The sequence below is a fragment of the Microtus pennsylvanicus genome, chromosome 1 (genome assembly GCF_037038515.1).
Source record: "Microtus pennsylvanicus isolate mMicPen1 chromosome 1, mMicPen1.hap1, whole genome shotgun sequence".
Lineage (NCBI taxonomy): Eukaryota > Metazoa > Chordata > Mammalia > Rodentia > Cricetidae > Microtus > Microtus pennsylvanicus.
The window spans coordinates 93,536,322-93,559,381 of NC_134579.1; the positions used below are offsets into that span (position 1 = coordinate 93,536,322).

The 23,060-nt window shown below is 52.7% G+C and overlaps 1 protein-coding gene across 2 annotated transcripts; it reads left to right on the top strand.

Annotated features, from left to right (window-relative positions):
• Positions 1–1,338: 1,338 nt before the first annotated feature.
• On the top strand, positions 1,339–22,496 carry Fbxl18 (F-box and leucine rich repeat protein 18). 2 transcript variants are annotated; one of them, XM_075974037.1, is made up of 5 exons: positions 1,339–1,436; positions 6,693–6,908; positions 8,440–9,983; positions 16,961–17,179; positions 21,365–22,496. In XM_075974037.1, exons 2-5 carry the CDS (start codon positions 6,696–6,698, stop codon positions 21,519–21,521), a joined length of 2,133 nt encoding a protein of 710 aa, XP_075830152.1. In that variant the 5' UTR covers positions 1,339–1,436; positions 6,693–6,695; the 3' UTR covers positions 21,522–22,496. The 2 variants fall into 2 exon arrangements, with proteins under 2 accessions (XP_075830152.1, XP_075830164.1); XM_075974049.1 differs by lacking the exon at positions 1,339–1,436 and adding an exon at positions 1,715–1,930.
• Positions 22,497–23,060: the final 564 nt, after the last annotated feature.

Below are 23,060 nucleotides of genomic sequence, written 5' to 3' on the forward strand. Positions count from 1 at the left end.
GGCTCACAGTGAGCTCCAAGGGAAAGCACTGAGAGTTCCCGTGTGATGCCTGTCCTCATCCACCCACAGCCGCCCCCGCTGCCAACATGGGAAAGCTGGGTGCTCCATTTGTTACAAGCGATGAGTCTATCTCCACCCCTCCTTGCTTGCTGGCAGTGCTGAGGCTGCAGTGAGCACCGGGGTTTCCTCTTGATGCTGTACCCCTGTGGGTCTGCACACTTGAACTGGCTACTGTCGTAACTGATAGCACTTGGTCCTGCGGTGAAGACACTGGGGGTGGGGGTGGAGCTTGGGCTGGAAGCGATGGCCCAGCAGTTATAAACACTCTGCTTTAGAAAAGGACTTGGGTTTGAATCCCAACACCCACATGGCAGCTCACAACTGTCTGTAACTCCAGTCCCAGAGGATCTGACATCTGTGGGTACGGCATGCGTGTGGTACACAGATACACATGCAGGCAAGACACTCATACCCACGTGAATGTTAGTCTCTGTGTGTTTATGCACATGTATGTGCCAGTGCCTGAGGAGGCCAGAAGAGGGTGTCAGGTCCTCCAAAGCTGGTGTTACAGGTGATTGCAGGTGCTCTGAAGATCAGTACACACCCTTTGTTTATTTGTTTGTTTTTTGCTTCGAACTCACAGAGATCCACCTGTCTTTGCCTCACAAGTGCAGGGATTAAAGGCATGTGCCACCACCACCAGACAGCCAGCACACACTCTTAATTACTGAGCCATCTCTTTAGCCTCTTGAAAGTAATTTTTTAAAATATTTTATTTATTTATTATGTATACAATATTCTGTCTGTGTGTCTGCCTGCAGGCCAGAAGAGGGCATCAGATCTCACTTCAGATGGTTGTGAGCCACCATATGGTTGCTGGGAATTGAACTCAGGACTTTTGGAAGAGCAAATAACCATAAGATAAAGTGGCCTAGGTATAGAGGGGAGGTAGAGGCAGGCGGATCTCTCTGACTTCGAGGCCAGCCTGTTCTACAGCTAATTCCAGGACAGCCATGTCTACGCAGTGGGACCTTGTCTTGACGCAAACAAAACAAGGTAGAGTAAGTCAGATGGTGCAGAGAGCTATCGAGAGTTTTAACACAAGTGAGGGGTAAGTTCAGGTAGGATGCCTGCGTGCTGTGACAGGTGGCTTGGAGAGCAGTGTGCAGGGCGAAATGTCAGGAGCTGGATGCGAGCTGGATTGACTGCATCATTTGTGACCTTCTCGATGCCTCTCGGCCACGCCCAATATGGCGACAGCACCCGGTCCATTCGGGCGCTAGAGGAAATACGTACAGAGGGGCGCCGGAAGTGAGACTCAGCCACGCCCCTTGCCGGGGTTTCTGTGGAGCTGTGGTGGTGCCGGCTTCGAGCATCCCTGCCCTGGCAGGCTGGGGGACTCCGAGGCTGCAGCTCCGGCGGTCAGCTCCGGAGAGGTATGACCCGCGCCTTTCCCGCCCCGGCGGCTGGGGTCCTCTTGGTGCTCCCTGCCGACCCTGGCCTTTCTCCGAGGCCCATTCTTGGCCTCTCCTACCCTTCTCCCCAGGCCCCATCCTGTTCCCAGGCTCACAATCCCGATGGTCAGGATGGACATTTTCACTTTGCCTCCTGAGTTTCTAGGCCTTTCCCCCATCTCCCTGGGCGTTGACTCAGCTCTCGCAGCTCTGGGACGTTGTCCTTTCTCTCCTGTTTTCTTGTTTATTTTACTCTGTAGCCCAGACTTGCCTGGAACTCAGTGTGCAGCCCAGACTAGTCATGAATTTACAGCACTTCTCTTGTGTTAGCCTCTGTAACGCTGGGATTACAGGTGTGTATCCCCACGCCAGGTTTTATGCCATGCTGAGGATAGAACCAGGACTTTGTGCATGCTAGGCAAGCACTCTGCCTACTCAGCCACATTCCCAGCCCCCGCTTCGTTTTTTCTGTCAGCGTAAGTGCAGCCCACTTCTTTCTGGAGCCTGATTGTGGTGTGGGGGAGGGTGATAGGGTTTCGGTTTGACCCCAAAACTCTGATCTAGGTCCGCTGGAGAACCCACTGCGTTCTGTTACATGAGCGTACAGTATTTTCTCTGCAGTCAGCAGTACAGGGGAAGGGTGGAGGGTCTGGCTGCTTCCCTGTTGCTGCCTGCCCATGTGAGTTTTATATTTGTTCTTTCTTAGGACTCTGCCTGTGCACTTTATTTTATTAGTGTGTATGTGTGTGTATGAGTACTGGCATGTTCATGGCAGGGCATGCATGCAGACTTCAGAGGACCACTTTCAGGAGTTGGTTCTTGCCTTTCACCTGTTTCGAGTACTTGCTATTAATTATGTGTATGAATGTATAAGTGTGTGTGTGTGCGCACTCGAGTGCAGGTGCCTGAAGAGGACGGAGGGATCACATGCACCTGGAAGTGGGGTTATAGTTGGTTATCAGCCCCTCCCCATGTGGATGCTGGGAACCGAACTCAGGTCCTCTGAAAGAACAGTGGTCGCCTCTAACCACTAAGCCTTCTCTCCAGCTTCTGCTGTCCTCTTTGTTGTTTCCACCATGGTGCATGCTCCAGAGTAGCTGCCTTCTGATTCTCCTGTCTCCTACTGTCTGGGGGCCGCTGCACCCAACATTTTATGTGAGTTCTTGGGTTTCAATTCAGGTCATCAGGTTGGTGTGGCTCTGGGCACACTCCCCTCCCCACCCCTCACCCCCCGAGACAGGGTTTCTCTCTCACAGAGATCCGCCTGCCTCTGCCTCCCGAGTGCTGGGATTAAAGGCGTGCGCCACCACTGCCCACCATTTAAGTCTTAGGAGTTTCCTTGTGTTTATCCAGTGAGACTTTGAAGTGTTTTCCAGAATAGATGGAACATGGGTATGAGAACCGTGGCTGGGGTCTGTTGGATGCTTCTTCCTTGAAGGAAACTGGGCCCAGAAATGTCTCCTCAATGGACAGGGAAGAGTGTGGTCCAGCTGCAGATGAACGAGAGAGGCGTGTGATGCTAGAAGGTCTGTCTCCAGCAAGAAGAGTTCCAGGGTAGCATTGCCGTTTTTGCGGCTCTTGAGGAGTGGTATGGGCAGGGATTAGGCGTGTCTGGTCATGTGGTCCTATGGAGTCCTGACTCAAAAGCCTCTCCCTTCCTTGAGTGGGCAACATAGCCACCAGTAAGGTTTGAGCCATTGAAAATAGATCTTGTACTGTTGCCCAGGCTGCTGTCAAACTTAGAGATTCAAGCCATCTTCCTGCCTCAGCCTCCTAAGTAGGGCGGGACAATAAATCCACAATACTGTGTCTATCTTATTTGTGTATGTGTGTGTCAGTCTGTCTGTCTGTGCACCTGGCTGGGTGCATGTGCAGGCCAGAGGTCAGTGTTAGGTGTCTTCCACTCTCTACCTTAAATTTTTTTTTCTTTTTTTCTTTTTTTTTCCCTTTTTGAGACAGAATTTCTTTGTATAGTTTTATCGTCTGTCCTGGAACTCGCTCTGTAGACCAGGCTGGTCTCCAACTCACAGAGATCCACTTGCCTCTACCTCCCAAATGCTGGGATTAAAGGCATACCCCACCACTGCCTGACCAAAAAAATAGTTTTTTTTAAAAACCAGGAGTGATGGTGCCTTTCTTTAATCCCAGCACACAGTAGGCAGAGACCCTGTCTCCAAAAAAAAAAAAAAAAGTAAGTAAATAAATATTATTAATTTGGTTTTTCAAGACAGAGTTTCTTTGTGTAACAGTCCTGGATGTCCTAGAACTCACTTTATAGACCACACTGGCCTCAAACTCACAGAGATCCTCCTGCCTCTGCCTCCTGAGTGCTGGGATTAAAGTGCTGACTTTAATTATTTTTGAGACAGGGTCTGGTTATATAGATCACGGTTGGCCTAAATTTACCTCATAGAGATCCTCCTGCCTTTGCCTCACAAGTGTTAGGATTAAAGATATGTGCCACCACACCCAGCCCCCCCTTTCCCCCTTTTTAATGTGTATGTGTGTTTGCTTGCATGTATGTTTATGTACCGTTTGCATGCAGTGCCCACAGAAGTCAGAAGAGGTTGTTGGATCCCCTGGAACCAGAGTTATAGGTGATTGTCAGCCATCATGTGGGTGCTGAGAACTGGACTTGGGTTCTCTATGAGAGTAGCAAATGCCTTTAACAGCTGAGCCATCATCTCTCCAGAACTCAGGACTCTGGAAGCGCAGCCAGTGCTCTTACCCTCTGAGCCATCTCTCCAGCCCCAGAGTAGTTCTTTTTCTTTTCTCTTTCCTTTTGATTTTTGTTGGGACAGGTATGGTCAAAGCTGGCCTTTATAATCCTGCCTCCTTCTCCTACAGGTGTGTGCCGTCACACAGATACACGCGGTAGTTCTTAACTTAGGGCCTCGTTTTTTGCTCTGAGACAACACAGGGTCTGATAAAGAAGAAAATGGCTGGAGATGGCAGCTTTCGGCTCATGGAGAAGGAACTATTGGGAAGCACAGAATCAGTGTGTCCCGGGCCAGTACCTGAGTCAGCCTGGTGAACCATGAGGCCACTTCTTGACACCAAGCCCTTTTTAATTTTTGCAAGTTTTTTTTTCCCTTTCAGTTTTCCTGTGTTTGCATGTATGTATGCACATGCCTGTAGGATTAGAGGAATCCACCACCATGCTTGGCTTTTCAAATTCTCTAGCAAGCTTTGGAGTGTCAGTTCCAAGTCAATCACATTCCAATTAAGTTGCTGGAAGAGTCTGCTGTCTGAAGGGAAGGTGGCCATGGCGCAGAACTGCTGTCATTCGGAGGCGAGTTAGCCTGGTTTTGTGTTTCGTGTTTGTTTGTTTGTTTTCTCTTAGGCAGTAAAAAGTAATCCCTAATCTAGGGGGCTGGCTCCGTTGGCAGAGTGCTTGCTGTGCAGACGTGTGGACCCGAGTCTGCATCTCCAGCCCACATAAAGCAAAGCAGGTGGTGTGTGTCTGTGTCTAATCCGTGTAAGTGGAGTGAGACAGCTGGAATGTCTCGAGATGCTTCCGGAGAATATGATAGAGACTTGGGAAGACACTCCCCGTCCACCTGGGCTCCCTACACAACTCACACCATCACATACGTGTTGGACATGTTGTTACAACGTCACACACTCACAACAACAGTGTAAACAAGGAAATCCTTCTTCACAATTGGAGTGGTGGTGCACACCTGTAATCCTAGCTCTTAGAAAGCCGAGGTTAGAAAATGGGGTGTTCCAGGCCTGTTAGCTCCATAGTGACATCAGAAAACTGCACAAGATATTTCATCTCCATCAAGTGCCCACCCTGAGTGTGGGGAGCTGGCCCTGAAGGTGGCATCTTGCTCCAGACCCAGGCTATGGTGTGTGTCTGTTTGTCCTTCTCTTCCTCCTTCCCTCCCTCCCTCCCTCTCTCCCTTCTTTTCTTGAGAAGGGTTTCTCTGTGTAGCCCTGGCTATCCTGGAACTTGCTCTGTAGACCAGGCTAGCCTCGAACTCAGAGATTCACCTGCTTCTGCCTCCTGAAGGCTGGGATTAAAGGCCTGCGCCATCACCACCTGGCTATTATGATAATGATGATATATATTTGTGTGTGTCTGTTTTGGGATGTATGAGTGTAGTTGCCCACAGAAACCATGCGATTCCCTGGAACTGGGGTTACAGGCAGTCAGGAGCCACTCAACATGGGTGCTGGAAGCTGAACTCTGGTCCTTAGCAAGAACAGTATGCTCTTGTAACCTCTGAGCCATGACAACCTTAGTTTTATGAGAACTCCATAGTGGACGAGGGAACCGACTTTACACACCTTTACAAATTGGCTTCCACAAGCGCTTGTGCACCAATACGCACTCACTTTCTCTTCCACCGTTTTTTGACTTAACACAGGCCCTTGTGCACCAACCTTCTCTCACACACAGACATACACACACACACAATTACATATATAAATGTAAAAAAGAGGGAAAATTCAGTATAGTATGCACCTGTGAACATTACTGAGCACCTTGTGTAAAATTTTGCTCCTGCTCTAGTAGATGTGTCTGGGAAGCAGAGTGGGAGAGGGTAGGCTGTGGCTCAGGGGCCTGTATGCACCATACGCTGTTCACTGGGAAAGGCTGTAGAGGGCTGGCATGTTGCTTGGCTAGAGTACAAGCTCGCCTAGCATGCGTGAAGCCCTAGGTTCCAGTCCCAGCACTGGGTAGACTGGGCCTGGTAGTGCGTTCCTGTGATCCCAGCACTTGGGAGGTGGCGATCAGGAGTCCAGGGTCATCCTTGGCCAGTTTGTGGTCAGTTTGGGCTACGTTGAGCCCCTGTCAGGAAGGAAGGGAGTAGAAGTGATTGTTGGGAGCCACGTGTGATGGTGCATGTGTATATTGCCAGCACCATGTTCTAGCTCAGGCTGGGCTACCTAGTGAGTTCAAGGCCAGCCTGGGCTATATGGCAACCTGTCTTAAGGGATTTGGTTGATGGTGGCCGTCAGAGGTTCTTTCTCACTGGTGTGTAGTTCTAAGAGGAGATTCTGGGGAACTCTGTGTTCTTCACCCTTGAGTGAAGAGTTAGTAAGATTTTTCGGCTGTGGGGGCAGGATCCTCCTGTTTGTGCATCCCCAGCATTGGGGTTCCAGACATATGCCACCTTGTACGGCTCTTTCTGTGTGAGTGCTGGGGATCCAAACTCAGGTCCTCTCCTTGTTCAGCTAGCATCTAATGACTGACTCCCTCCTCCCTCTACTGTCCCCGACTTCCAGGACATGTCCAATGATGATGATGCTGCCCCCACAGCTGCAGAGGCAGCAGGTGACATCCACCTGCTGGGCTTCTCGGATGAGATCCTCCTGCATATCCTGAGCCATGTCCCCAGCACAGACCTGGTTCTCAATGTGCGGCGCACCTGCCGGAAGCTCTCGGTCCTGTGCCTGGACAAGAGCCTGGTGCACACTGTGCTGCTACAGAAGGACTACCAGGTGAGGCAGGCGTGGGCGGGAAGTCGGCGTCAACCAGGGTGCCAGCCTGTGTTTGCCCAGAAGACTGTGTAGCCGGGAATGGTCAGTCACACATTAGGACACAGTGACAGGGCCAGGGTAGAAAAGGGTAGGTGGGTGTCCCACGGCAGGAGGGCATAGAGCCTGTGGATGTAGTGACAGGGATCAACGGGAGGCCTCCTTCCCCACAGGTACCCTGGGATGGAGTTACTGCACCACAGGACAGATTGTAGAAGGTCCTTGTGAAGCGCCACGGGGGGGGGGGGGGTCGCAGTTGACACTGCTGCAGAAGGGCGAGGGGCTGAAGTCTCTGATTAACCTGAGATATGAGCCCACTATGGTAGGATACACATGTAGTCCCAGCGCTCAGGAGACTGAGGCAGGATGCTCACAGCTCAGACCAATTCAGTAAGGCCTTGTCTCAAACAAAAACAAATAAACAGCCCAGATGTGTGTGCCTGATGGCATAGGCCTGTAATCCTACCATTCAGAAGCTGAGACCGGATCTGCAAGTTCAAGGCAATGGTGGTACATGCCTCTAATCTCAGCACTTAGGAGGCAGAGGTAGATAGATCTTTGAGTTCAGGGCCAGTTTGGGCCACAGAATGAGTTCTAGGACAGCCAAGGCTGAGAAACCCTGTCGTAAAAACAAAAAAAAACAAACAAAATGCAACAACAGTTTAAAGAGAGAGAGAGAAAGCAAAAGAAAAAAAATACAGCTTAAAAAGATTAGTTATTTTTAAGTGTACCCATGTGAGTGCTTTGCCCCCAGAGCCCAAAGGTATTGAATTCCTCTGGAACTGCAGTTCCAGGCGGTCGTGACCCCCTGCTATGGGTCCTGAGAGCAGTACTCGGGCCCTCTGGAAGAGCAGCGCATACCACTGAGCCGTCTCCTTTCCCAGTTAGAGCTTTCAGTAAACTACTGTTTTTCTTTTTGAAACAAGAGTCTAGGCCGGGCAATGGTGGCACACGCCTTTAATCCCAGCACTCGGGAGGCAGAGGCAGGTGGATCTCTGTGAGTTCGAGACCAGCCTAGTCTGTAGAGCTAGTTCCAGGACAGTCTCCAAAGCCACAGAGAAACCCTGTCTCGAAAAAAGAAAAAAAAAAAGAGTCTAGCTATGTCCAGATTGGTGTTAAACTCGTAATGCTCCTGCCTCAGCCTCCCATATGCGAAGATGACAAGTGTATGCTACCAGGCCTGGGTAGCAAACATCTTGTTTGTTTGTTTGTTTTTTCGAGACAGGGTTTCTCTTTTGCTTTGGTGCCTGTCCTGGAACTCACTCTATAGACCAGGCTGGCCTCAAACTCACAGAGATTTCATCTGTCTCTGCTTCCCAAGTGCTGGGATTAAAGGCGTGCACCATCATGCCCAGTGGTAGCGAACATCTTTCTACTTTTCTTCCTGGGCATGGGGTTTCTTCACTGCTGGCAGCGTGAAGCTTTCCTTTGCTCTGAGCAGGAGTGGGGAGTAGCCCTGGACACCCGTCTCTCCTGCCCTGTCCCCATTCTGCAGGCCAGTGAGGACAAGGTGAAGCAGCTGGTGAAGGAGATTGGCCGGGAGATCCAGCAGTTGAACATGGCGGGCTGCTATTGGTTGTCTGGCTCCACCATCGAACACGTGGCCCGCTGTCACAGTCTGGTAAAGATGAACCTGTCAGGCTGCCACCTCACCTCCCTGCGACTGTCTAAGGTGCTTTCGGCCCTGCAGCACCTGCGCTCCCTGGCCATTGATGTGAGTCCCGGCTTCGATGCCAGCCAGCTGAGCAGTGAGTGCAAGGCCACCCTGAGCCGTGTCAGGGAACTCAAGCAGACACTTTTCACACCATCCTATGGTGTGGTGCCCTGCTGTGCCAGCCTGCAGAAGCTGCTGCTGTACTTCGAGATCCTGGACCGCACACGTGAGGGTGCTGTCCTTTCAGGCCAGCTCATGGTGGGCCAGAGCAATGTCCCCCATTACCAGAACCTGCGTGTCTTCTATGCCCGCCTGGCCCCTGGCTACATCAACCAGGAGGTGGTGCGGCTCTACCTCGCCGTGCTTAGTGACCGCACGCCTGAGAACCTGCATGCCTTTCTCATCTCTGTCCCTGGCAGCTTCGCAGAGAGTGGGGCCACCAAGAACCTGCTGGACTCCATGGCTCGCAACGTGGCCTTGGATGCCCTGCAGCTGCCGAAGTCGTGGCTGAACGGCTCCACCCTCCTCCAGCATATGAAATTCAACAATCCCTTCTACTTCAGCTTTAGCCGGTGTACGCTGTCAGGTGGTCACCTGATCCAGCGGGTCATCAATGGGGGGAAGGACCTGCGCAGTCTGGCCAGCCTCAACCTCAGTGGCTGTGTGCATTGCCTGTCTGCAGACTCGTTGCTCCGTAAGGCAGAGGACGATATTGACAGCAGCATCCTGGAGACGCTGGTGGAGTCCTGCTGTAACCTGCACCACCTCAACCTCTCAGCTGCCCACCACCACAGCTCCGATGGCCTGGGCCGCCACCTCTGCCAGCTCCTGGCCCGCCTCTGCCACCTGCGTTCCCTCTCCTTGCCTGTCTGCTCCGTGGCCGACTCAGCACCCAGGCCTGACCGTGCGCCTGCCCCGCCGGCAATGCATGCAGTGCCCCGTGGCTTTGGCAAGAAGGTGCGCATTGGGGTGCAGGCCTTTCCCAGTCCCTTCCTGGGCCAGTCGTCCGCCCAGCCTGCCTCTGTGTTCTGGTCTCTGCTGAAGAAGCTCCCTTTCCTGGAGCATCTGGAACTGATAGGGTCCAATTTCTCCTCAGCCATGCCCCGCAACGAGCCTGCCATCCGCAACTCCCTCCCGCCCTGCAGTCGGGCACAGAACGTCGGGGACTCAGAGGTGGCTGCCATTGGCCAGCTGGCCTTCCTGCGGCATCTGACACTAGCGCAGCTGCCAGGCATGCTGACAGGTTCTGGACTGGTGAGCATTGGCCTGCAGTGCCAGCAGCTTCAGTCTCTGTCGTTGGCCAACCTGGGCATGATGGGGAAGGTGGTGTACATGCCTGCTCTTGCTGACATGCTGAAGCACTGCAAGCGGCTGAAGGACCTGAGGTGAGGGGCTGTGGTTGGAGGGACTGAAGTTAAGGGGAGAGGACCTGAGGGGTGAGGGGCTGAGGACCTGAGTGGTGAGGGGCTGAGGACCTGAGGGGTGAGGGGCTGAGGACCTGAGGGGTGAGGGGCTGAGGACCTGAGTGGTGAGGGGCTGAGGACCTGAGGGGTGAGGGGCTGAGGACCTGAGGGGTGAGGGGCTGAGGACCTGAGTGGTGAGGGGCTGAGGACCTGAGGGGTGAGGGGCTGAGGACCTGAGGGGTGAGGGGCTGAGGACCTGAGGGGTGAGGGGCTGAGGACCTGAGTGGTGAGGGGCTGAGGACCTGAGGGGTGAGGGGCTGAGGACCTGAGGGATGGGGGGCTGAGGACCTGAGGGGTGAGGGGCAGAGAATGTGAGGGGTGAGGGATGGAGAACCTGAAGTGAAGAGCAGAGAACCTGAGGGGAGGGACAGAGGGTCTGAGGTGTGAGGACCCGGGTGACAGCATTTCGTCTGCCACCACTCTCACAGGAACTCAGCCCCGCCCATTGTCCCACACAGTGCTACTTCATTCACACCCTTACCTTATTAAAAGTTGTTTAGCCGGGCGGTGGTGGCGCACGCCTTTAATCCCAGCACTCAGGAGGCAGAGGCAGGTGGATCTCTGTGAGTTCGAGACCAGCCTGGTCTACAAGAGTTAGTTCCAGGAGAGGCTCCAAAACCACAGAGAAACCCTGTCTCGAAAAACCAAAAAAAAAAAAAAAAAAAAAAAAAAAAGTTGTTTAGATTGTTTTACTTGTTTGTTTTGCCTGTATGCATGTTTGTGGTAGCACATAGGTGCAGTGCCTGTGGAGGCCAGAAGTGGATGTTGGATGCCCTGAAACTGGAGTTACAGAAGGTTGTGAGCTACCATGTGGATGCTGGAAACAGAACTTGGGTCCTCAAGAATGGCAGCCAGTACCCCTAACCATTGAGGCATCTCTCCAGTGCAGGGTCCTATTTTCCACACTCCCAAATCCCCCATTTTTTGAGACAAGGTCTCATTATGTGGCTCTGGCTGGCCTGGAACTTCTGTAGACCAGGCTGGCCTTAAATTCAGAAATCCTCCTGTTTCTGCCTCCTGAGTGCTGGGATTAAAGCTGTGCTCCTATACTCAGCCCCGAATTATATTATTATTACTATAATTACTATTATCATCATCTACCACTGAGCCACACCCCAGCCCCTCACTGGGGGATTCTAGGCAGGTGCTCTACCATTGAGCCATACCTCCTAGTCCTTGAAGTTTTGGCTTTTTGTTTGTTTGTTTGTATTTTTTTTAATATTTATTTATTTATTATGTATACAATATTCTGTCTGTGTGTATGCCTGCAGGCCAGAAGAGGGCACCAGACCTCATTACAGATGGTTGTGAGCCACCATGTGGTTGCCGGGAATTGAACTCAGGACCTTTGGAAGAGCAGGCAATGCTCTTAACCTCTGAGCCATCTCTCCAGCCCCCTGTTTGTTTGTATTTTTATGCAAGGTTTCTTTTTTTTTTTTTTTTGGATTTTTCGAGACAGGGTTTCTCCCGTAGCTTTTTTGGTTCCTGTCCTGGAACTAGCTGTTGTAGACCAGGCTGGCCTCGAACTCACAGAGATCCGCCTGCCTCTGCCTCCCGAGTGCTGGGATTAAAGGCGTGCGCCACCACCGCCCGGCTATGACAAGGTTTCTTTGTGTTCTTTGTGTAGCACTGGCTGTCCTAGAACTCACTCTGTAGGTCTGGCTGGCCTCAAACTCAGATGTGCCTGCTTCTGCTTCCCAAGTGCTGGGATTAAAGGTGTGCGTCACTATGCCTGGCTGGTCCTTCAGTTTTTGAGATAGGTTCTGTCTAGCCCAAGATGGTCTCTAACTAGGTGTCTCTCCATCTGGAAATACAGGCCTGCACCCCATGAACAGTGAGGGCCTTGCGTATTCCAGGGAAGTACTCTGCCACCGATCTGTCTCCAGCTCTCGTTTTACTTTGTTTTAAGCAAGTTGTTTAGGCTTGCTTTGAGTCCACTACTGTCATCCAGGAAGGTCTTTAACTCTGATCCTCCTGCCTTCACCCTAGAGCATCTGGGTCCTAAGTGTGCCCATCATGCTTCAGTTGTAAGCATCCTTTTTCCTGCTGGGGCAGGGTCTCTTGTGTCCTAGACTGGCCTCCTTTCTGTGCACCTGAGGATGGCTGAGGTTTCTGGTTGTCCTGCCTCTGCCTCTCAAGTGCTGGGATTAATTCTATGCCCCACCACACGAGGTTCTTTTTTTTGGGTTTTTTTTTTTTTTTTCGAGACAGGGTTTCTCTGTGGCTTTGGAGCCTCACACGAGGTTCATGTAGGACACACCACGTAGTGAAGTCCCTGGCTCTGGACAGGACTTGAGGACTCTGCCAGTCCATAGCTGCTGGTGGGTGGGTGGAAGCATCATCAGGGCCACAAAGCCATGTCAGCCTAAAGGGACTTGTACGTGGCTGTCACTCTCTCTAGTACAGTTAGTTACTGCTTCTTTGGTGCCTATCTTAGGGTTTCTATTGCTGTGATGAAGTTCCATGACCAAAAGCAGCTTGAAGGCTTACACTCCTACACTCCTGTCATGACAGGGCTCAAACAGGGCAGGAACCTGGAGGCAGGAGCTAATACAGAGGCCACGGAGGGGTGCTGCTTACTGGCTTGCTCCTTATGGCTTGCTCAGCCTGCTTTCTTAAGAGCCACTGCTTTCCATGAGCTGGGCTCTCCCACATCAATCACTAATTTTAAAAAAGTGCCCTACAGGTTTATCTGCTTACAGCCCACAGTCTTACGGAAGCATTTTCTCAACTGAGGCTCCCTCCTGTCAGATGACTCTAGCTTGGGACAAGTTGACTTAAAACTAGCCAGCACCAGAGCTGTGCCTTGGGCAGGCGCAAAGCTGACCTTTCTCTCCCAGCATCCATGGCCGCTGATGTCAGATCTGAAGCAGGAGGCTCTTGACTACCAATCTGTCCTCAGGACCCACAAGGGAGGACAGGGTGTGTTCTTTGCCTTGCTCCCTGCCTAGCTTCAGCGTGACAGGAAGTCAGCAGGTCCTGTGTTGCTAACGGCCCAGAACCTTCCAGAGCTGCTTGGCCAAACTGTGAGCTCTACTTCCTGTCCTCCTTGGAACAAAGCCACGCTATGGCTGTCTGGGTTTGAAGCCTCTGTCTTATCTGGTCACTTGCCCTGCTGCTCTGGCTTGATCCTCAGCTGAGCAGAGCTACAGCCCAGGAGGTCTCTGTGGACAGCTGGTATCCATGCCTGGGTGTCTATGTCCATGGGTCCTCTGCCTTCTGGCTCTACTGGCTTTGGGAACACACCCCCTGTTTATAAATCCCAGTCAGTTGTTTGTGGTGACATATGCCTAAAATCAGGAGGCTAAGCTGGAGGATTGCCTTGAGTCAAGGTCAGCCTGGACTAGACTGAAACCTTGTCTTCAAAGGCAACAGCACCCCCGCACCACCACTCCCAGACACACAAAGAATCAGATATTGTGACTCTACGCCAGCATCATTCCAGCTCTCAAGAGGTGGAGCCTGGAGCTCAAGGTCAGCCTTGGCTCCACAGTGAATTCAAAGCCAGCCTGGGCTACCCAGACTCTATTTGAACAACAAAAACAAGACAAAGTTAATGTGAGCCTTGGGTTCTCTCTCTTAAGAGCAAACTCTGTAGCTATAGTGGGAAAGTCTGCCACAGCCGCCGCCCCTCCTCCCTCTCCCACAGCTGCCTTTGCCTCTCCCAGGCGCACAGATGGACGCCGTCCTTGGCTGCATCTGTGGCTCCCTGTAGTCACTAGGCCCTCCGTTTCCTCACTGCTTCCTTTGTGGTGTCTCTCACACTTGTGTCTTCCTGTGCCTGTCCTGTCACGCCCCTGGCCTTTCCTGAAGCCACGGTTAGGGCATGCATGGTCATTGTTTGCCAGGATGGTAAATGTATCACAGAATCAGGCTGGGGATGCAGCTCAGTCAACAAAGAGCTCGCCTGACGGATGCAAAGTCTGGGGTTCCAACCTCAGTGCCATACAGACTGGGTGTGGGGAGGAGGAGGATCAGAGGTTCAAGGTCATCCTTAGCTACATAGTTTGGGCCAGCCTGGGCTACATGAGACTGTCTCAAGAAAAGAAAAGAAAGATGGATCAGAGAATATATTTGATGTATAACTCTCTGCTGGGCCACTGCTGTTGACTTCCTTCCGTGATTAGGATCATTTCCTAAATTCGAGGGTACCAGGTGAGCCTTTGAATCTTTCAGAGCCAAGGTCTTTCTAGATTTTTTTCATCTTGCCGTCAGTGTTTGTTTTCCGTGGGTCCAGCAAGCCTTGTGTTTTTGCAGGTAGGTGTGATGGTTCACACCTGCTGTGTAGGGAGGCTGAGTCGAGAGGATTGTGGATTCAAGCCAGCCAGGGCTGTATGCTGGTTTGTCCCTGGGACCTGGCATCCTCTCCAGAGGCAGGACCTGTAGGACTGGGGATAAGTTTGTCTTGTAGGCTCGCAAGAGCTTGATGACAGTTCATAGTGGCATCTCTACCCAGGCTCCAGCCTGTGCCCACAACCTCAGAACTGTCTGCTGTGTGAGGTACTGCCTGTTCTGAACAAACACAGGCTCCCAGAGCAGCCAAATGGCGCCATTCCTCTGGATCACTGCCTTCTGAGCAGGCGAGCCCAGAGATGATGCAGCAGGTGGCAGGAGCTAGTATAGGCTCCAGAGTCTTTGCTCGCCAGGGAGTTGCTTCCTGGGGTTGCAGGGGCTGCATGGGGGCGCCCGCATTTTCTTGGGGAGTGTTCTGATCGCAGCCCTGGGACTCCCAGGCTCACCTGCTGCCGCCTCCACCACAGTCTGCCCTGAACCTGAGCTCGTACCAGCCTGGCTCCCTGTGGGGTGGAGGTGCCACAGGGACAGGTTGTTCTGGCTGTGGGTTTGGGGCACACCCCTGTGGTGAGAGGATCACGTGTCAGGCAGAAAAGGGTGCCACCTTTCCCACGGCTGGAGGCGGGTGTTACCCTGAGTCACCCTCTGCTGCCTGGGCGGAAACGAGAGTCACTTGAGCCAGGGCTGGCACGGTCTCAGGAGCAGCTCTCAGCTGTCATTCTCCCTCATCCCGCCTGGCCGGAGGGGGTGGGCACATTCACCCCAGAGAGCTGAATGGCAAGGAGAGGTCCGGTCTTTGCTGCCTGGTGGTTTGAGGTGGTTGGGAAGGGTCAGAGTTAGGACGAGGTCTGATCTGGGTGGATCCCATTTCCTTGTTCCCTGTCTACCCTTAGGTGCCTCAGATGGTACCTCCTTTAGGTCAGTTTCCCAGCTGCCCTGGGTGCTGACCAGTCTGGTGCACAGGGGAGAGGGTAAGGGTGCATTGGCCCCACAGTTGGGGAGGGAGAGAGATAGGATTTTCACAGCAGGCTGAACACTGACAGATTAGTTATTTCAGGGCAAGGTTCTGTAAGTGGCTGTCTAATTGGAAAAGGTTTAAAAGTATGAACGGGACACATTACTGCTGTGACTCAGATGGCCTGGGGACACCTGGGCCTGTAGTGCAAGTCCATGCTGCCACCTACTGGTAGAGGTGATGGCTGCTGCCTGGCACTGGGATTCCATCCCCTGCTGCTGGAGAAGGGGAGGGGACAGGGGGACACACACACACACACACACACTGCTGCTGCTGGTAACTTCAAGGTTTCCAGGGGCCCTGCACCCCTGCTTCCTACCACTTTCATACCCTATAAAGAAGCACTTGAGAAGCTGAGGCAGGAGGACCATTGAATTCAAGGCTAGCCTTGGCAGCAGAGTGAGACCCTGGCTCAAAATAGAAATTATTGAGGGGTGAAAATGACTAATTTACATGATGTGCGTATGCAAAACTGAAAGAATAAAACAAGGTTAAAAAAACTAAAGGGCCGGGAGTATGGGTCAGTGGAGGAATGCCTGCCTAGCCTAGCGTGTCTGAGGCCTAAGCTCAGTTCCCACACCGTGGAAAGCTAGGTGGTGGTGGTGCACACTTGAGAGGCAGAGGTAGGCGGATCTCTGAATTAATAGACAGAGTGAGTTCAAGGCCAGCCAGGGCTGCACAGAGACCCTGCCTTGAGAGAAAAAAATCAGTTAAAATTAGAAAAAAAAAAAGTGAAGTCTGAGGTTGTAGCTCAGTAGTAGAGCCTGGCTGGTACGCTTGAGCGCCTGAGCTCAGTCCATGGCATCACGCTAACAAAAATGAAAAAAAGGGGGGGGGGGCATGGAGAACTGGCTCAGCGGTTAAAAGCGTATAGTATGCTTGCAGAGGACCTGGAATCAGTTCCCAGAAACAAGTGGCTCACAACCACTGGTAGCTCTGTTTCTAGGGGATTTAATGCCTCTTCTGCCCTCCTTGGGTACAAGGCACACACACACGGTACACATACGTGCAGGAATTCACACACATATGTATAAAATATAAATGACTATACTTTTTATTTAAAAGGGAGGGAAATCAAAATTCCAATGTGAGTGTGTATCGCTTGGGGCTCTATAGATGATGTAGGTGACTGGTATCCTTGGTGAAGGAGAAAAGCCATTTGGCCCCCTCCGTGGCCTAAAGAAGCTTCTTCATTGTGTCTGAGAACAACAGTAACCCTTTCATGGAACATGTGTAGAGGGGCTTGTGCTCTGGGATGACGACGAGATGCTAGCCTCAAAGCATCCCTGAGGAGCTTTCTTCCTTTTCTGCCCCTTTCCCACCCACTTTAGCCTATTGGACCCCCACTTTTTCCCGGTTTGTCTCTGCCATCAGACTGACTCCCCAAGGCTGCGTCATGTGTGAATCCTCCTAAGGCCAGCAGGTGTGACAGTATGGGGGTGGGACAGCTTGCTGAGGAAGGAAGACAGATGGCCTTGAGCCAGTGCGAGCTGGCAGGGTCTGCAGACAGTGACTAGCCGCATCTCGTCCTGGGAGTCAGGATCTCCTCAGGAGAGCCAAGTCCCTGGCACTCACACCCTTCTCTCCGCAGGCTGGAGCAGCCCTATTTCAATGCCAACGCACAGTTCTTCCAGGCACTGGGCCAGTGTTCATCTCTGGAGCGCCTGTGCCTGGTGTCTCGAAGTGGTACCGTGCAGCCGGATGCCGTGCTGGCCTTTATGGCCCGTTGCCTACATGTTGTCGTGTGTCACATGTTCACTGGAGAATCCCTCACCACCTGCAAGAGCCTGCAGCAGTCACTCCTCCGGAGGTGAGTGGCATGGCCTGGCATGGTCTGTTGGTGGCTGGGAGGTCTTGGACAGCATCAGTGTCCCCAGCCCAGCTCCCACTTTCGGGAGATGGAGTACCAGATCCTAGCAGCATGATCAGAGAGCCTGATCTCCTGCAGTTCCTATAGATGGTCTCTGGTCTCAGCTACTTGGAAGGCTGATACACAAGGATCCTGGGAGTTCAGGGCTAACCTTAGCTACAGAGTTTATCCTGGGTTCTGGAGGCAGTCTTACTTAGTTCACTGTGTTTCATGTGGGCCCAGGAAGGACTTCTTGATCCTGCCCTCATCATTGCGAAGGCTCTGCCTTCAGACCTCCCGAAGCTCCACCTTCTGTTGTTGAGACAGGGTCTCTCTGTATCTCAGGGTAGGTTGGAATCACTGTGCAAGCCAGGTTCCCTCGAACTTGTGGCTCTTCCTGCCTCTGCCTCTGGAGTGCTGGGATCTCATGCCGAGTCACTGTGCCTGGCTCGTCCCTTTTGCTAGCTGCATGTCAGGAGTAGGGTTTCAGCACGAGGACTTTGGGGCACAGCGTGCATTGCCTGATCGTTGGTGATGGTCTTGTGTCCTGTCTTGGCCTTTCTCCACTCACTGAAATGCCGCCAGAGAAACCTGCTCCTGGCTCCCCTGCTTTATCCATGGTTTTGGTCATGTTATCAGGTACCAGATGGACTTAGAGTATTTAAATTTTGTATTACATTTATACATTTATTTATTTTGTGTATGTTTGTGGGACAGGTGTGCAGGCCACAGCATGTGTGGAGAGGTCAGAGGTCAGCTTTCAGGAGTTAGCTCTCCTTCCACCACAGGGGTCCTAAGAAATGGCTGTAGTAACTGCAGCTTACAGATGAGGGTACTGAGGCAGGAAGTACCGGACCAGTTGGCAGCATGTAGGACGGAACTGCACATTGGGATGGAGAGAGAAGCTAGGATGGAGGAGGACGCTGAGAAGGCTGAGACAGGGTAGGGTGTTTGGGTCGGCCTGGGCTACATGGTGAGTTCAAGGCCAGCTTGGGGTATACAACAAGACCATTTCAAAGACAAGTAAGGGACAGAGAGCTTAACTTAGTTAGTAGCGTGCTTGCCTGGCAGCCACCAAACCCTGGGTTCAGTTCTTGCAGTGTGGAGCTAGAGAGATGACTCAGCAATTAGGAGTGCTCACTGCTCCTGCCAAGGGCCCGCAGCTGCGGCTGCCTGCAGCACTAGTTCCAGGGTACTCCATGGACATCTGGCCACTCTGCGTACCTGTACACATGTGGTGCACATAAACATGTGGACTAGCCGGGCGATGGTGGCGCACAGCCTTTAATCCTAGCACTCAGGAGGCAGAGGCAGGCGGATCTCTGTGAGTTCGAGACAGAGCTAGTTCCAGGACAGGCTCCAAAGCTACAGGTAAACCCTGTCTCGAAAAACCAAAAAACAAAAAAACATGTGAACTAACACACATACATGAGCCTAAATAAATAAGCTCAGTCTTGCTGGTGCCACAGATGAGCTGCCACACGCCTGTAATCTTAGCTCTTGACTGGTGGAGGCAGGATTCAGAGTCGTCCTCTGCTACTTAGTGAGTTTGAGGCTAGCCTGGGCTACATGATACTCTGTCTTAAGAAAATGTAAATGAGGAAGAGGGAGCTGTGCTGCTGGTGTGAGAAGCCCTTCAGGGGAAGTCCTGACCCAGGCCAGCACAAATCCTTCTCCTGGATTGCTGGCAGCCTCAGGCCATCTGCAGAGCCCCCTCCCCCAGCATGGCACCAGCCTCTCCAGGTGCCTCTTGGGCTCCTGCACTCTTACAGTCATTCCTGGGTCCTCCAGGAGCCCAGTGCAGGGCGCTCTGCCGCAGTGCTCCAGCAGGTGGCAGTGTTGCTCCCAGCAGCCAGCACTCAGTGCCCAGGGTGTTTGTGAAAAGTAGCCAGGACAGCGGGCTGTCCTCTTTTCTGATGCTGTTGTTTGTTTGGTTTAGAAACTTTTCACAGGGTTTTTGTAATTCAGGCTGGCCTTGAGAATGACCTTCAGCTTCCCCACCTCCTGCCTCCATCTACCTCCTGAGTGCTGAGATTATAGGCTTGTAGGCATGTTATACCACTTTTGGGGTTGCCCAAGCTGGCCTCAGCTATACGGAGCAGCCCCCAGTGCTCTTCTTTTCCTGTCTGGAGAGCTCAGGGAAGCACTGAACTTTGGGCTGCTTGTGTGCCTCAGGTCCTAGGCAATGGTTTCTTTTTTACCCTCCTGTGTTCGGCTTTTTTGTTTTTGATGACAACACTGCAGCCCTTCATGTTTTGGGGTTTGAATTTGGATTCTCCCCACCTCACAGGAAGCAACTGGGCTTGGTTGATCTAATGCTCCCCTCGCATGCACAGAGCCCTGGGTTCTAGCCCACCATGGTACAGACTGGGCCCCGTGGTGCAGGTTTATAGCCCCAGTGCTTGAGAGATGGGGGCAGGAGGATCTGAAGTTCAGCGTCATTCTCAACTGCTTAGCAAGTCTGAGGCCAACCTGGGAAACATGAAATGTGGATTTATGTCTCAAAAAATTAACAAAGAAAGCTGACCATGGTGGATGGCCATGCCTTTCATCCCAGCACTTGGGAGGCAGAGGCAGGCAGTTTTCTGCGAGTTTCGAGGCCAGCCTGGTCTACAGAGTGAGTTCCAGGACATCCAGGGCTACACAGAGAAACCCTGTCTTGGGGAGAGAAGGAAGGAAGTAAATAAGGAAGGGAGGGAAAAAAGAGCGGGCTTTGCACTGTCTTGAAGCCTGCACAGCTTCTGTACGAGGCACATGGTGTCTGGGCAGTGTCTGGCTCAGCACTGCGTCGTAGTAGCACTAGAGCAGGCTGTTGGGATGTTCCCACCTGGGAGAACTGTGACCTGGTTGCTGAGCTGGTGACTGCTAAATTCCAGCTCCAGGAGCTGTGAACTGTGAGGCCTGGAGAAGATGGCCAAGGAGCTTGGGCCCCCGTAGCATTGGCAGCACACAAGGGTCAGTAAGGGACATGAAGGAGCCTGCCTGGGCCACAGGCTATTTCAGATAGGAAAACATTTGGGTGTTTCATTTGGTAGTCTGTCCTCCTGGGAGTGGAGCCTGAGGTGGTGTGACCTGGGGATTCTATTCTTATTCCAGAGCCTCCAGTTGTTTTCTATGTGCTATGTGTCTGTGTGTGTGCATGTGGGTCCAGTTACCTGCAGAGGCCAGTAGAGAATATTGCATCCCCCTAGAGCTGCGGTCACAGACAGCTGTGCACTGCCGTGTGGGTGCTGGGAATCCACAGGTCCTCTACAAGAGCAGCCCGTGCCTTTAGCCAGAGAGCTGTGTTTCCAGTCCTCCCAGAGCCTCCAGCCTTCCGGGTGAGTCAGGTCCCGTTGCCGCTCGCTCAGCCAGCGCTGGTTGAGAGTGGTTGGGTTGTGTGGTACGGGTGCCATCAGTAGTCTGTCACAGCTCAGTGAAGAATGGCATGTGGTGTGTCTTTTCCTCCTCAGCTTTGGTCTGAACCCCGCCTTTTCTGATGTCTCTATGAAAACAGTGCAAGGGAATGTTTAAGAACAGTGGGGTGAGGTGTGTCCAGCTCTGGGCTCCTGAGGCTGCGGACAGGAGCTCTATGGGCAGAGAGGAGGTGACTTGAACATCTGGCCAAGCAAAGCATTTTGCCATCCCTGCCCCTCATCTCACTCCAAGTGAGTTTTGCTCCTGCCTAAGTTTTTGTTTTGTTTCCTCTGAGACAGGGTCTCCCTGTGTGGTCTTTGTTAGCCTAGAATTCACTATGTGGACCAGACTGGCTTCAGGCTAACAGTTTGATCCTCCTGCCTCTGACTCCTGAGTGCTGGGATTAAAAGTGTGCTCCACCACTGCCCAGGTGTAGCCAGCGTGCTCTTAACTGCTGAACCATCTCCCAGCCTGCCGCTGTGCTCAGTGTGTGCTCAGTGTGTGCTCATCACTGCTCTGTCCAGACAGATGCTCCATGTGTGTTAGACACTGACTGTCCGGCCCTGGCCTAGCCACAACCCCTGTCTCCCTCCATTCTGCGTTCTGGCTCTAGGATCTGATGGCTTAAGTAGACAGAGGCATGTGTGCTGGAGACTGAACCCAGGGTCTCCTGTGGTTCCCCGCACCCTTCCCCTTCTGAGCTGCATCCTTAACCCACACAGCCCCATTAATGGCTGGTCTCTGGTTCAGTTTCCAGGCAGAGAGGCCCGCATTGAACGTCGTCATCTTCCCCCTGCTCCACGAGGGTCTGACAGATGTCATCCGAGATGTCCCCATGGTGCACCTGGACGAGATCACCTTATTTAAAAGCAGAGTGGCTGAGGAGCCGCCGAACTTGTGGTGGTGAGAGGGCTGTCTGGCCCCAGCCCCGCCACTCCTGCAGCAGAGCTTCTTCATGTCTGAGTCTCCACAAGGGTCCAAGAAACCAGGAGAGTGGGTCCTTGCCTTGTGACAGAAAGAAAGAGTTTGTGGTTGTTCCGAGACATTCACGCCAGTCCCCCAGGTTCCCTCTCCCTCTCAGGGGTGTGCTTGGGCATGGTGACCAGTGATGAGGTGACCATGACCGAGAGCAGTGGACGAGCCATCCTGGCCTTCAGGGCCTGGCCATACTCCCCAGTCCCCCCACTCACTTCAGTCTGGGGACTGTCCCTTTGTCCATGGTCATCTACAGTTGAGCTCAGTCATGTGATTGTGTCTACGTGGGGTCAGTGTGGGCCGGGCTCTCACTGTGACCTCCCCACAATGTTATCTGTGAGCCTTTGGCTCCTTTCCTATTGACACATTAGGGCATGGTCTAATGTGTGTGTGTGAGGCCCTGGGTTCCATCCCCACCCCAAAAAAGAAAATGTTTTAACCCAATGATGTCTCTGGGATGTTTTCAGCCTAATGATGCCTGTGCCAGAGGGTCCCCTGGGCAGGAACTGTGGGATGGCATCATTCCTGAGCTGAGCCTGAGGAGCTGGGCCTGTGTCTCGCAAGTGCTCACTTCTCCCCTCCGTTCCTGGGCTTCTGCTTAAAAACTCGAGGTGCTGTGGAGGTCTGAACGCTTCCTGGGAAGTCCGCACCCTCTGGCCTCAATAGAATAGCTAAAAACAGTGAAAGCCAGAGTGGGCATTACAGAGATTCACTGAGAGCCGTGGGTGCGACTTGAGTTAGAGGGTGTGCATGGACCGTGGTTTCTGACCCCAGCACCTTCATGGCGGCTCACACCTGTAATCACAGCATTCAGGAGGTCAAGGATAACTTGGGTTATCCTCAGATATATAATTGAGGTAGAGGCTAGCATAGGCTACTTAAGACCCTGTCTTAATCTTGATAAACCAAAAAAAGGAAAGAAGAGGGAGGACCCAGTGTTTGTGGCCTCACCCCATTCCTCACACTAGAGTCTGTAACCCTAGAGGGGCCTTGTGAGAGCCTGTGGTTGGATTGGTTCAACTAGACTCCTGCCTGGGCCTCTCTTGGTAAAGGGTCACCCGTACACTGTGGGCATTGATCCAGGTAGCTTCCAGTCGGGACACCTCAGTCCATGCAGGGCCAGCAGGCCTCGCGTGCTGCTGTGACCTTCACAGACTCAGCCTGTCCCTGCCCCTTCTTGGCTACTGATCCTCCGAAGCTGTGGTCTCCTCAGCTTCCCTTCTTGGTAAGGAGCGAGTGAACTGGCCTCTGGGCGTGTGCCCTGTGGTCTCAGGCAGGCTGTGCCTGGCAGTGGGAGCCTGGGGAGGCCTGGGGGCTTCTGACCTGGCTCTGGGTACAGCATTAGGGAAACAGCCCTCAGGCCCAGGCTCTGCCTGCCCCCTGCTGTTCTAGCCCCAGTGTTTAACATGGTCTGCAGTGCCAAGCCCTCCCTTCTCATCCAGTCTCTTGCCTGAGGGAATCCTCCCTCTCT